Here is a 14,599-nt window from a genome sequence, read left to right as displayed (position 1 = left end):
GTTAGAAGCGGCGAGTACTCACTATTTTTGTTTTTATTTAGTTATTTAGAACCTTTTCACTGCCTAAAAGATACTTTTTGCATGTATTACCCTCTCGTACTTTTAACCATTGTGTTTTTTTGTGTTAGCTTTGAAGCAATTGACCACTAGTCATGTAGCGTATTTAAACCGTCCTTATTTGATATAACTACATTTAAGTATTTTCTGCAGGCATTTTTTTAGTACGTTATTCCTGTATGCATCTAAACAAAACAAGTTTAGAGCGCACGGTACTACTTTAGGTGTCAAATTCGACTAATGTAGGACGTTTCGCCGATGTAGGATATTTTGGCAGAACACCGGGCGAATCGACGACAACAAGCCACGTTAATCGCCTGTCCACTACACACTACGGTGCAGAGTTGCAATTACCAAAAAAGTGCAATTGGTAACACAGTGTACTTCCGCCAGCTCTCTGATTGGTCGGCTTCGTGACATGTTAGTAGCGTGGGCTGAATTAAATGCGCAGAGAAAAAAATCCGACAAGCGCAGGAGTCGAGAAATTGGAGCTGGAGGTGTGCTCAAAATCCATTATTGCTCGCATATAACGCCACAGGCAGAGTGGGTGAGAGGGACGGTCCCATAAAGCCCCTAAATAACAGGGCGCGCAACTGAAAATGCCTTAATTTCTGGTAAAAAGGCGCATTTGTAAATGGGCTCGCTTCCGCTATCCAAACAGCTAAACATGAAAAGGTTCACACTCCGGATGTTTTCAGTAATCCTTTATGTGTCTCTTTTCTTTTTTGTGAAACTAAAACAATGAAAAAATACATGCAATCAGCAACAATGCTGCAAATAACAAAAATGCCATCCATATATGCAAACACAATTAGCCTGTATTCAGTAGTTCTTAATTAGAAATATCAAACACATTTCCCTCAAACATGCAACCTAAAGACAATATAAAGAGTGTAATTCTCAATTTGACAACAAAATACTCACAGACGTAGCTCTAAAGAACACAAATGCCACTGAAGTGTTGAGAGTCGAGCTGCCATGTAACACACTGAATCACATTTGAAGAACTTCCTATTTGCATTTTTCTTCTACTGTTTTAGAACCAATAAATAAAACGGCCACAAGATGGGGCGCTTCAGCAACTGATAAAGATACAACCGACAATAAACATAACACGCATTTTTTTTTTTTTTGCCATGCCCTCGCGTGTCACTGGTTAACCCTTCGCGTGCCAGTGCTGACACGCGTGTCATAGGTTGCCGACCCCTGTTCTAGAAGATACTTGTTTGTATTCTCAAGCCTCTTGCCTGTCTCCTGTGGGATGTCGGGCCATTTGTCCTTGAAGGAAAGCCTTAAGCTGGGTCAGCTTGAATTGTCTTGCTACAAGTTCTCTGTTGGATTCAGGTCAGGACTCTGACTTGGCCATTCCAGGATGTTGACATTGTCCTGGAACTATTTCTTAACTACCTTTGCAGCAAGTTTAGGACCATTATTGTTGTGTTGTTCCATCCGGTTTTGGCTAAGCTGAAGTTTCCTAGCAGATTATCTCATGTTTTCATCCGAGTTCTTGATGTAAACCTCCTTTCTCATAATGTCTTGGAACCTGATGAGGTTCACTATGCCACAGGAAGAAAAACATTCCCACAGCTTTAAGCGTCCACCGCCATGCATGACAGTTGGCAGTGATTCTTCCTTTCAACATCGTATGGGTCTTGCACAGAGGAGAACGTGGACCTCGGAAGACTCTGCCGCTCAGAAAAAAAAAAAAAAACATCTGAAAGCTTGCTTGACCTTTACTAGAGAGCATCTGAAGCAAGATCCTGCATTTGGATCATCCTGTGATCTGATGAGACATGTTATTTGGTCATATGGATATTGAATACATCTGGAGGAAGGAAGGAGAAACATACAATACTTTATGTGTTCCCTTTCAGAAAAAAACAAAATAATAATAACGGCAGGTCATAGTGAAACTGTATTTGTTCATGGTTCTTTGGCAAAGTGCACTTGCTATGACAAAACAGCTTCCAGCAGAGTACTTGTACTTCTTACGTCGATCATATATTTTTTTTCAATATCACAGTGGCAAGTGGTAATTACTAATTAGATTCAAATCTTTATTACATTTATTGTTGTTGTTGATATTTTTAACATTATTGCACTGAGGCGTTCATATTTAATTATACAGTTATGCTCAGCAGGTAGTCCAACTGCACATTGCCAACGCTGTGCATCAATTTTGCAGTTGTGCTGCCGTTCAGTTTCAACCAGGCATGAAATCTCGTAAAACCTGGTGACGCTTTGTTTGCTTTGTGTGGCAGTTTCTGTCACCGCCTCAAAGCCTGTACTCCCACTGTGAGAGCTGCTTCACTGTAGCAAGTGTCAATAATACCAGCTGAGAGGCAGCCTTCCGTCTGTACGCTCGTTCTGCAGAATAATCCTTCAAGCGAAAAGACTGATAGAGAGAGGAGGCAGAGAGTGAAGGAGGATGCTCTGCGTAAAGTGGAGAGATAGAGGTGAAAAGAGCGAAGGAATTGAGCAACAATGAACAACAGAACTGGAGTTGAATTTGACATTGAGTGAAGCCAGAAGAGTGTAGAAAGAGTGTGAATCAACATTTCAAAGGATTTCCCTATCACAGTTTCTGACACATTCACAGCTCCCTATCGGCCAGACGCTGACAGCTGAACAAATTGGCTGAAAGAGGTTCGTCGGTCATGGGTTTAATTTGGATTCGAAAGCAAACAAAATAAATGTTTTGGGCTTTGCATAGACTGGTCTGGTGTTCTTTTCATCCCTCTAATATTATATATGGAAACATGGTTATGAGATACATTATGCCAAATCTTGGTCGCCCTCATCATTTTAGTTGACCGTATTTGTGTATAATGTGTATTGTGGTATTGTTTTTATCAGGCTTGATTTTGTTTTCTCTTGATGTGGTCACTTGGTCAACAATGGTAGAAAACTACCAAACAAACTGAATTCGAATTGTATTTGAAAATGTATCCAAAAAGATACAATTTATGACTCTTTCAATTGATTGAATGAAAGTCAAACATGTGTAAAGGTATCCTCAAACAATTGAAATCATTGCTGAATGGCTCAATCTGAAGGGCCCATCCATACCAATCTAGGGAAAGGCAACCACTTGAGGAAATGGTAGGTTGCCTTGCAGCTGTGCTACTGTGGAGAAGTCAATGATGATGTCATTTAGAAAGACAGTTCTTCATGTGAGCAACTTCATGGAGCTCAATGCAGAGAATTGAGTCTTCAGTAACAATTTGACCTTTATGATTCAATTTATTGTTGTTATTGTCATCACATATTTACGGTGGCCGTAAAGTGCCAAACACAATTGCAAATCGAAAACACAACAGCAAATAAAAAAATTTAAAAAATTAAATGACATTAAGGAACCTGAAAAGGTAGGTACAAATTAAAAAATAAATAAATAAATAAATAAATGAATAGACTCATCGCTGATTGGACAAATCCACTGGAGGAGGTACTGATGAACTAGTAATTTACTCCGCTTCTTGCACGGAATTTCAAAAGGAGCATTACCAAAGACGTGAACATGGCTGCCCCTATAAAAGAATATTTTTATTTATGTAGTTGGATGTCGTGGTTCGTATGGAGCATGTCCAATATGACTTCATACGTATGTCCCAAATAAAAATATTCTTTTATAGCGGCAGCCGCGTTTGCGTGGATTACGTTACGTGCAAAAGGTATGTGATTTCTCTGGTTTGCATTCATACCAGCCCAAAAAGTGCGCACCTCCAACTTTTTTTGGTTTGGTCCAGACCAAACAGGGCAGGTGAATACGCCCTTATTAAATGGTTGGTATGGCATGGTTATTAGAGGAAGTAAGCAATATTAAATTAATTACTTGCGTCAAGGAAAGAGGGTTTTTACCTAATCAAAGTTTAAATTAATTGCTAAAAATGTCTAACGAGTTTAGATAAGATTTCAAAACAGGGAAAAATAAGGCCAGACCCTCAGGTCTCAAACGCTGTAGTCGTGTCAGGTGACTGTGCTCAAACAACGCCCCGCTTAAGTGCCAAATGTCTACTTCAGGGGTGTCAAACAGATTCCGCAAAGAGCCTTAGTAGGTCCTGGTCTTTGTTCCAACAGATCCAGCACAGACAGTTCAGCTAATGAGGTTTCTGCTAAAACAAGCAGCACCTGACTGTAATCAACTGATTACACTTATAAGACACCAGATTGGTAAAAAGTTATTCATCTCGTTTGATTGCGATGAAATCCAGCACCCACTGCGGCCCTTTGAGGACCGGTTTTACACTCCTGGTCGTCTTGTTACCATAATTGTTGTAAATAATGGCGTAGGAGTATGTTACTAACGGCGTTATTTTTTGCAGAAGTGAGTAATCTATTTAATTACTATTGTCATCTTTGCGACGCCGTTACCGTTACTAAGGATGTAAAGGTGTGCGTTACTATGCGTTACTACGTTGGTTGAATGACGTGAGAAAAGTCTGAGGGACACGGACTCACTCAGACAGCAGAGCAGGAGTGGGGAGGAGGGAAGGATAGTTGTGACGCCGTTGCAAACGCGATGCTAGATGGCTCCAATACTGCAGCCGACAGCCTACAAACTACTACGCCCACATGATGCTACGGTAGATATCATATATCATGTATAGAGAACTAGATGCAAAATGATACTCACCAGCAATAGTAAACAGCCACCATCTTAAAGCAGTAGATTTCTCAGGAAGGCTCTGTTGTAGAGAACCCTCCTAGTGAACCTAAGTAACTTTTTATCTAAAATACTCTTAAATCGGCAAAATCTCGACTTAAATCTATCTTTAAATGATGAAACAGTTTAAATTCTTTCACATGTCGAAAGTAGACAGAAGTGAACTAATGAAAGAACGGAAGTGATTTTAACTACTTTAATGGTTGATTCACAACATTAAATGACTTCCAAACATTGCGAAGGTTACTATCTAGCTATCGCGATATCCGCAAAATCCCTGTGTCTGGTTAAGTTTGGGGTAAAGAATTGGGCTAGGGCCAATTGTCCCAAAAACCCTTTGAGCTTCACATAGCGTTTTTTTTTTCGCCCCCCCCCCAAAAAAAACAAAACAACAAACACAAAAAAAAACATGAAAACTAACACCAGTTACTTTGCCAAGTAACTAATTATTCTTACATTCAGGTAACTGAGTTCCTTATTCAATTACTTTTTGGGAGAAGTAATTTATAACTGTAATGAATTACTTTTTTAAAGTAAGATTAACAGCACTGGTTACCATAGCTTGTTACAACATGGATGGTATTTTTTTTTTTTTAGATGTTTTCCATGTCTATTGAACTCATCTACCATGCCAGCGATGCTTTGTGAACAGGAGGAGAAGCATCCATCTCATCAGTAATGCATTGCGATAAAGAAACAGACGGTTGGTTGGCGGCAAGCAGCATAGGAAGCCCACAGGCTAACGGCAGCTCAAGCAGCAGTTGCCTATTGTTGTTGTAAATGCATAGGGTTGGCTACAAATCATTTGAAATATACCAGGCTCTTGGCATTATTGAAGCTGAATGTATACATCTACTGTCCGCCGGCAGTGAAACAATGACCTCCCGGCCGCGGGGACCACTGATGCCCCCTGAACGAATGCTAGAAAGTTTAGCAGACTGTTGTTAGAAAGTAGCTGACCACAATGTATCCAGTCTCGGCCGCTGCTGTGCAAGACACTGCTGCCCGCATGGCCTGCCAGCAATGCTGCGTCGTTGCTCACGACAGGACGTTTGTCTCACATAGACAAAGCCTAAATAACATAAAACACATGCACTAGTGCTAAAACAAGCCACACCTGACTGCAATCAACTGATTGCACTTGTAAAACACCAGATTGGGGAAAAAGTGTTGTCATCTTGTTTGGTAAGAATGAAATCCTGCACCCACAGTGTGCCTTAGTGGAATAGGTTGGGAACCCCTGCACTAGTACATGCGAGATATGATCTATTTTGACAGTCAGTGTCTGTAACTTTTGTGGCACAACTCGATGGCGAAGTAAATGAGAATGCTGCGCTGGTGCGAGGGCGGAAAGCACTTACTGATAGTGAGTTTAGCCTTATATAGTCGTAGGGGTTGGCCAGAAAGTGTTCAAGGTGACGTTACCTGATCTTTTTTTTTTTTTTTTTTTTGGCTCGCCTAAAAATTACTGGCAGGTAAACAGAGTTTCTTGCTATAACTACACCACTCAGTTGTTTTCATCTTGTGAACATTTCAAATATATTTTATTTATTTCGAAACAAATCGATGGAAATGATTGGAGTGTGCCTTTAAATACATCAGCTCACGATTCATCATTAAACACAAGTGCTGCCTCTAAACTGTATACTCATGGGTTATTTCGAACATTTTTTAAATGAAATTATATCAAAATCTCTGTTTCAGCACAGTTAAACCCATTATCATCAACAAAGTAACAATAGAAGATGGAGAAAAAAATGGATCCACAGCCTTTTATCATTTTATTTGTAATGAAGTGTACTGTGGTAATGCCAGCTGGCTAACACATGTAACACCACCAGATCTATTTTGAACAGTGATATAAAATGTTGGCCCCTTTACACTAACCATGACAGTGGTCCATGGCTACCCCTTTCTTTTCGTCCTTGCATTTCTTAGCACATAAATAAAATTATAAATGTGGGCTCGTCAGCCATGACCCCAGGTGGACATAATTTGATGTTGCCATGGGTCTGATTATTCACAAAGTGTGAGCATTCGGTAAATAAATGACAAACCACCCTGTATTGTGTAGTGTGCCTTGCACTAATCTTCTATAACTGCAGACCTTGCACAGTGTAGAACACACAATACAGAAAACACACGCACACAAGTTCATATATTATCAGCTGCCTGTCTCCCTTGCTTGTCATTAAGGCACATAGTGGAACTGGCTGGTGTTCATCTTAACGGCTGCAGGTTCTTGATTTTGTTCCATCCAGCTCCCATTAGTGAAACTGATGGTGACGTGTTTTAAAGCCAGTGTGGATGTTTGACTCCAAACATCAAGACAGCGGAGAGAATGTTGTGATTGCTGTTGCTGTGTGAGCCATCAAGCTTGTTTACTTCCTCCTACTTGTCTGCCAAAGACAGCTGGCAGGAAGAGGTGGGTGTGCACTCTGAACCCGTAAACTCCAAACATTCATTAATCCTTGCACTGCCAGAAATGGACAAACTATAAAGTCAGTAGAAAACAAACAAGAATGCAAGGCCCTGGTATTGTAAATCAGAAAATAACCACTTTCCTGAACTGAGTTCAATGCCAGATTTGTCAATTTTCTCTTTGCTTTTTAGAGCAATGTTAATTCTATATTTGCTATCAAAATGTGGTCAAGCAGCGTAGTTACTGGCTGAGTGGAAATTAGGGTTTGGGGTCTTGTGTTTCTTTAGCTCATGATTGCCCATGAACAATGAATGTGGCAGACAGATATGCATTAGATATTTAGACATCCAGTTACAATGTGGCTGAATGACATTGAATATGTGGAATGCTTCAAGTCAACATATAGTGTGTTGGAAAATGTATATTTTACCTATTACATTTACAGTTAATTTCTCATCTTTTCATGCTGTTTTCTTGTCACCATTTACCTGCGTCTTCTTTCCTTTTGTGTATCGGGCTGAAACTATTTTCTATCTATTAACTATCTCCTTCTTGAGGCCAGGCATTAGAAATTCCATATGTTCACAAGTAACTTGGTTTTTATGTCCTTGCAATAGTGAGAGTTAGTTAACATAAAGTCTTCACTTATATGTTTAGTTTTCATTTTCCTGCATAAGCCTTAGGAGTCAATTAAGTGCATTCTGGGAGTCATTACTAGCATTTCTTCCTTTGGAGTGACGTCACTGGGAAGCTCTTATGGCTGACATAAACAAATATGGGATCCAATTCTTTGGTTTTAACTGGACAATCCAATCCTGTTTATGAACATTTCCAAAGCAAAAATTAAATTGGATTTTTTTTTATCCTCCTTTTTTTCTTTAATATTTCTCATTTATTAGTTTAATAACATTTAACTGTTTTGGACAAAAATGGAAACACCTTAAAAGAAAAATCAACAAAAACTAATTAATATGGTGTCGGTCCACCTTTTGCGGAAATTACAGCCTCACTTCTTCGAGGGATTGACTCATCCAAGTTGTGAATTGTTTCCAAAATAATTTTAAGCCATTCTTCAGTTAGAATACCCTCTAACTCTTTTAGAGACGATGGCGGTGGAAACCGACGTCTTAAATTGAATCTCTAAAACTGAACATAAATGCTCAACAATGTTGAGGTCTGCTTTATTAGAATGTTCCTCATGCTATTATTTAACAATTATGTTCAATGATTATGATGCCAAAATGTATATACTATAAATATACTGTATACTGTATACTTTCAAGTATGATTAAAATTTTTTCCCCTTCATATTTTCTGACCTCAGTGTAATTTTTGTTGTTGTAATATTTATAGCAGTCGTATGCTCCACCCCCTCCATCTATGGCACCGCCCAGCCCCAGCACCACAGGAGGTGGAGGCCAGGGAGGAGGGATGGCGGAACAGCTCAGTAAGACCAACCTGTACATCAGAGGCCTACCACCATTCACCACAGACCAGGATCTCATCAAACTCTGTCAGCCGTAAGTTCTATTCTAAGTCTGACACCCGCATCTCTTTGAACATGACCAAAACAGCATCCTTCAACAGAACTCAAGCCTCAGCGCAGCTATTTGCAATTAGTTTTGTGTGAATTCAATGAAAGCTTGTAATGACTATCAACTGTGTATGACTGACCTCCATGTTCCGCCTCTGCGCTTCCTATGAGGAAATAACAAGACTCAGCTCAGCCTAACCCATCCGTTCCCCTCTGCGCTGGTTCCTCCATACAGAAACACAAACACGAGTGTATCATCCAACAGTTGCTCTGTGATAACCTGTTAAATTAGAATTTAAATGTATGTAATTTATGTATGTAATGGAAATTTAAAACTAGCATATTATGGAACCCCAAAAGGGTCAAGATTAAATAAATTAAAAAAAAAACCATTTTGAATTAAATAAATAACAGACAAATTGTGTAATATGGCCCTTAAATTATAAAATAAAGTAATATTATTATGAAAAACATTTTACAGGATAAAACGTGTTTTTCTCAAAATATTTTCTCTATTTCATAATCCCTTTTGCCTAAGGGTGTAACGGTACATGTATTTGTATTGAACCGTTTCGGTACGTGGTGCTCGGTTCAGAACGGAGGCGTACCAAATGAGTTTCTGACGTAATATAACCCTTATTTTTCGAGGCTGTGAGTCGATCGGGTTACAGTTTCTTTGTGTAGATTATATTTACTCCGTCTTCTCTACTATAATGAGGACCAACACGGTAGGACAGTATAACCCAGAAACGTCAACGGCGCGACAACGTGGCCGCCGCGAGAACGCAGCGAAACGCGGGCGTTAAAGTCAATCAGCCAATGCACACCAGTCGCAGTGCGGCTGCATGCGAGACGTGTCCCAAAAGTGCCTCAACACGACGCACGCGAAAAGAACGGCAGAGTTTATTTTTTGACGCGAGACGCAACCCTCCTGTGTCAATACTACTACCGGTAGCTAGGATCAGGCTGACCGGAAGTCACTCGTGTAAAAATACGGTGGATGCAGTCGATTTTGAAACTAATATGCAATCATAACCCACTTTTTAAGTCCATCAGATCTCTTGAGTGGTAGATCGGGGCACAGTTGACTTGTCTTTGTTGATTTACTGCTGTCTTCTCTGCTATAATAATAACCAACACGGCCCCGTGTTCAATACAAAACCCTCCTACCACACCAAAACAAGTAGGAACTAATATTCACATAGGAACTTGAGTTATACAACATAAAATATACAATATTAGTGAATACTACATCACATTTGTAAAATATAAACACATAATAAAATAAATAATAGCCCATTTAAATAAAAGAAATTGAAATGAGCTAAAACACCTGTAATTAAATAATAAGAATAATATACAAATCCTGCTTACGCAATTAAATTTATTAATTTCTGTGTGGCGCTTTAACTTGAGAAAATCTACCAATAAAGCTTTTGAAAACCGTTCATAAGAAAAACAACTATTCATTGAGGCATTTCATTTGTAAAATACATGTTAAAATCTTTGTCATTGGGATTGCTTTTCTCTTTAGCACAGGACTTCTTTTGTTCTTTTTTCTTTCAGAAAGAAAGCTGACCAATACGCTGGCTCTGAAAGGCAAATTGTTGTTGGATTATCTTTAAATACCCGCTACTTTTTTAGCAGAATTCTAGCTTTGTATAGGTTAATGTTCCTATTGTTGAAAGCACAAAGGTGTTTAATAAACAACTAGCACATTAATATTTTGCATTTTCTTTTCTTACTGTACCGAAAATGAACCGAACCTTGACCTCAAAACCGAGGAACGTACCGAACCGAGATTTTTGTGTACCGTTACACCCCTATTTTGGCCACAATAGTCTTTTATTTCATAATGTCATTTTTCTGCACAATGAGATTTTAAAAGATAAAAAGTGTTTATCACAAAGTCATTTTTTAATAATGACTTTTACCACAATGGCTTTTTTATTTCATAAACTCGTTTTCCAGCACAATGAAGCGTGTACTGTCAATAAAATGCATAAGGCTGAGTCAGTTAAGTGATTGCCTGGATGGATGGTGGAATCTGGCTAGCTGCGCTAGCATTTGGTAGCGTCACTGAGTCACTCAGAGAAGTTGCAAACCGGTTGGATAGTAATAAAAGGCTTTTACCTCAGCCTGAGCGAGGATTTAAGCAGCAGTGTGTTTTAATTAGACGCTTTCTTGAAGTTTACCTAAAAGTTCACCGACGTTATCGAAATCTAGCGCAGCTGCACTTCATTGTGCTGGAAAACGATATTATGAAATAAAAAGGCCATTGTAGAAAAGACAATCTGAAAAAAAGTATTTGTGAAAAACACATTTTATCTTGAAAAATCTCATTGTGCTGACGTCAACGACATTATGAAATAAAAGGGCAGTTGTGGCAAAATGCATTATGAAATTAAAGAGAAAAAAAATTCAGGGATCAGGGAGTCTATATGATGGTTATATGATATTTAAGCTAAGGATGCCAAATAAAATCCACAAATGCTAACATCTAATCTGTCTTGATCTTCTTCAGGGTCATGAGAACCAACCAAAAACCTCTGACTGACTGATGATACTGTGCTGCCCAGAAATATTATTTCTATTGAAATACATAAATAAATGAAGAGGAATAATAATGGCAACCTTTATGGAAATTGTGCGTGAATGATTAAATTATGTCCTGATAGTTTTGGGACTGCTGTGCTTTTCCATTGTCATATGCAACTGATACAGAATGTAAATGGTTTCTCTATTACTCCGTATATAATGTTTTGAAGGCATGTTTTACCTGAAAAAGTATTTTCTGGCTGTATATCCCTTGCTTTTCATTAGTAACAAAACAACTGCACAACAAGTCTAGCTTCCGTATAGGCTAGGTTCATACTGGAGGATTTAATTCGGATTTTTTTGTCATATCTTTTTTTTCTACCTACCTTTTGGGCGTGCCGGTTAAGACTCCCTTTGTCCATTGAGCCTGAGTATTACGCGGGCGCAGTAACTTGCAGTCAGACATGCACTGAGCAAACTGACCCGCATGCACAGAAGCATCAAAACAAATGAATACACATGATGGCTGCACGTCATTCCAGGATGATCATATTTTGATTTCCAAAAAGAGGACACAAATAACAGACATTAATAATCCTCGTTTAGTCTTATATTCAAAGTTTATATGGATTGATCGAGCGCATTCACGCACTGTGCGTTCATGACGCACACACATAAGCCTTATGTGCCCCGACTCGGCCATGTAAGCAGTACTGAAATATTGGTTATTTGGCACACAGAAAGGAAACCAAGCATTATCAGGCTTATCCTTTTCTTCGTTTTATGACTCTTGTCAAGCCCGCATCCTGCTTAAAAGCCAAGTTTAAGATTGGGTGCTAACGTTAATGCACAACTACATCACTGCTATCCTGCCTGCCGCTCTCTCTCTTTGCGGACGTAATTGCTGCGTAAATTCCGATTTGGTAGACTTGACAGTTCAGACCGCTGCCACATTCTGCAAAAATTTGGCCCAGATTGGATTTAGACCACATTTGAAATGGTCCACTTCTATGCGACTTGTCCCGTTCAGACTGTTAACTTAATGCCTCATTCGAGTCGGAAAAACACGAAAAAATTGGGATATGTGCATTCAGACCTGTGGTCTGAACCTAGCCTATAAAGTTAGCGCCAACTCATCTGCAACACTAAAAAGGATAATTGTATTGAAGTTGAAGAGCTAAAGAAATCAAATAAACACTGTTAATTTTGAACATTATAGATTTAAAAACTAGAAAACAGCTAACATCCAACTTATGACTACCGTATATATTCCTTTAAAAACTGTTTTGCAATGATAAATATTTAATATGTTCCCCTTATGTCTGTAAGACAATTGTATGACTTGTAATCTGTGAGGTTTTAGTTTATTATTCTTTATGCAGTTAAACAAAAAGTTTAAACTTCCTCCTTGGAAATGTTAATATATTATGAAATGAAAATGAAATGCCGTAAAGATCAGAAGAGTACCAAATACACACACACACCAAGCATAATTTGCCCTTCTGCAGCTCAAGACTGCAATATTTCAGTTTAGCCCTTGAGGCGTTTTAGAGAAACAGAGTGAGAAATGGGGGGCCAATAAAAGTTTCATTAGAGCCCCAGTCACCGTGCCAAGTGGCCGGTAACATTTCACAAAGGTCACTGTGGGAGGCGCCCGATGTGTGCTTTTGGGTCGCCGCCTCGGCCTTGGCTCTCTTTCCGTCTTTCGGAAATACTTTGAGTGGCTATTTCCTGCCACTCATGGCAATGACGTGCACCACTGAATGTATGCGTGTGCGCTCCACAAACACAGTTAACTAGCACAGGCCAAAAAAGCTTGGAACCTGACACACTCGCACTTAGAGTCTCCATTTATGCACATAGTTTCAAATAATGTAGATGGCAGTCTCCTACTTCCACACTAACACAGACACTTACTCGATCTTTTTGTATGAATTGAGTTGTTTGGTTACGTGCTTTGTGGCAACACCAATACCCTATCCTATGGTCATGTCTGCCATCACATTATGCCATCTTTTTTTATCCCCTCTTTCTATGACACTGTTTGTCCTCCCTCCCAATTGTACCTCCTCTCTTTTTGGTCTTTGTGCCAGTTCTAAGACTGGCACTGAAAAGTGCTGTTGTCAGCTGACATTTCCAATCGTCCCCCACCTCCGCCCCTTCGCCCTAACTGTGGACACACTTTTAATGTCTAGGGACAGAGCGGAATGTGAGCAGAATGTAAAGCTCAAACCAAGAGCTTTATAATGAGTCTATATTTATTAAGGGTGTAAAGGTACATGTATTTGTAATGAACCGTTTCAGTACATGGTGCTTGGTTCGGAACGGAGGCTTACCGAACGAGTTTCTGACGAAATGTAACCCTTACTTTTCGAGGCTGTGAGTCGATCGGGTTACAGTGTCTTTGTGGCATTTCATTTGTAAAATACATGTTAAAATCTTTGTCATTGGAACTGTTTTTCTCTTTAGCACATGACTTCTTTTTTGTTCTTTATTTCAAAAAGAAAGCTGGCCAATATGCGGGGTCTGAAAGGCAAATGGTTGTTGTTTTGTTATCATTAAATACGCGCTATTCTCGCGCGATCTTGCAATCCTCGAGTGAACCGATCGAGCCGCTCCACTGACGCGCTACTTGTAAAACGCGTCCTATGGGAATTGACGCCGAGCGTCACTGGTGCGTTATTGCGGCGGAATCGTTGACGCGACGTTAACGTTTCTGGTGTGTTATCGGGGTTAGAAACGTCCCAGAAGCGGCTTAACGCGACGCACGCGAAAAGAACGGCAGAGTTTATTATTATTTTGACGTGAGACGCGACCCCCCATAGGAAGTCACTTGTGTAAAAATACGGTCGATCCGGTCGATTTTCAAACTAATATGCAATCGTAACCTACTTTTTGACTCCATCAGATCTCTTGAGTTGTAGATCGGGGCACAGTTGACTTGTCTTTGTTGATTTACTGCTGTCTTCTCTGCTATAATAATAACCAACACGGCCCCGTGTTCAATACAAAACCCTCCTACCACAACAAAACAAGTAGGAACTAATATTCACATAGGAACTGAAGTTATACAACATAGAATATACAATATAAATGAATACTACATCACATTTGTTAAATATAAACACATAATAAAATAAATAATTGCCCATTTAAATAAAATAAATTGAAATGAGCTAAAACACCTGTAATTAAATAATAAGAATAATAGACAGATCCTGATTACACAATTAAATTTATTCATTTCTGTGTGGCGCTTTAACTTGAGAAAATCCACTAATAAAGCTTTTGAAAACCGTTCATAAGAGAAAAAAAAAAAAAAGATTCATTGAGGCATTTCATTTGTAAACTACATGTTAAAGTCTTCGACATTGGGATTGCT

The 14,599-nt window shown here is 39.2% G+C and overlaps 1 protein-coding gene across 2 annotated transcripts in view; it reads left to right on the top strand.

The window, feature by feature from the left end:
• LOC130914519 (RNA-binding motif, single-stranded-interacting protein 3-like) overlaps window positions 1–14,599 on the top strand; it is a 227,298-nt gene that overhangs the window by 74,096 nt on the left and 138,603 nt on the right. For both annotated transcript variants that reach the window (XM_057833781.1, XM_057833779.1), the window contains one exon: window positions 8,499–8,665. In XM_057833781.1, coding sequence (XP_057689764.1) covers window positions 8,526–8,665 — 140 coding nt within the window. In that variant the 5' untranslated portion in view covers window positions 8,499–8,525. The remainder of the gene's footprint in view (window positions 1–8,498; window positions 8,666–14,599) is intronic.

This window comes from Corythoichthys intestinalis, chromosome 4 (assembly GCF_030265065.1).
Source record: "Corythoichthys intestinalis isolate RoL2023-P3 chromosome 4, ASM3026506v1, whole genome shotgun sequence".
NCBI lineage: Eukaryota > Metazoa > Chordata > Actinopteri > Syngnathiformes > Syngnathidae > Corythoichthys > Corythoichthys intestinalis.
The sequence above is the reverse complement of the archived record's forward strand: the minus strand, read 5'-3'. Positions and strand labels throughout refer to the sequence as shown.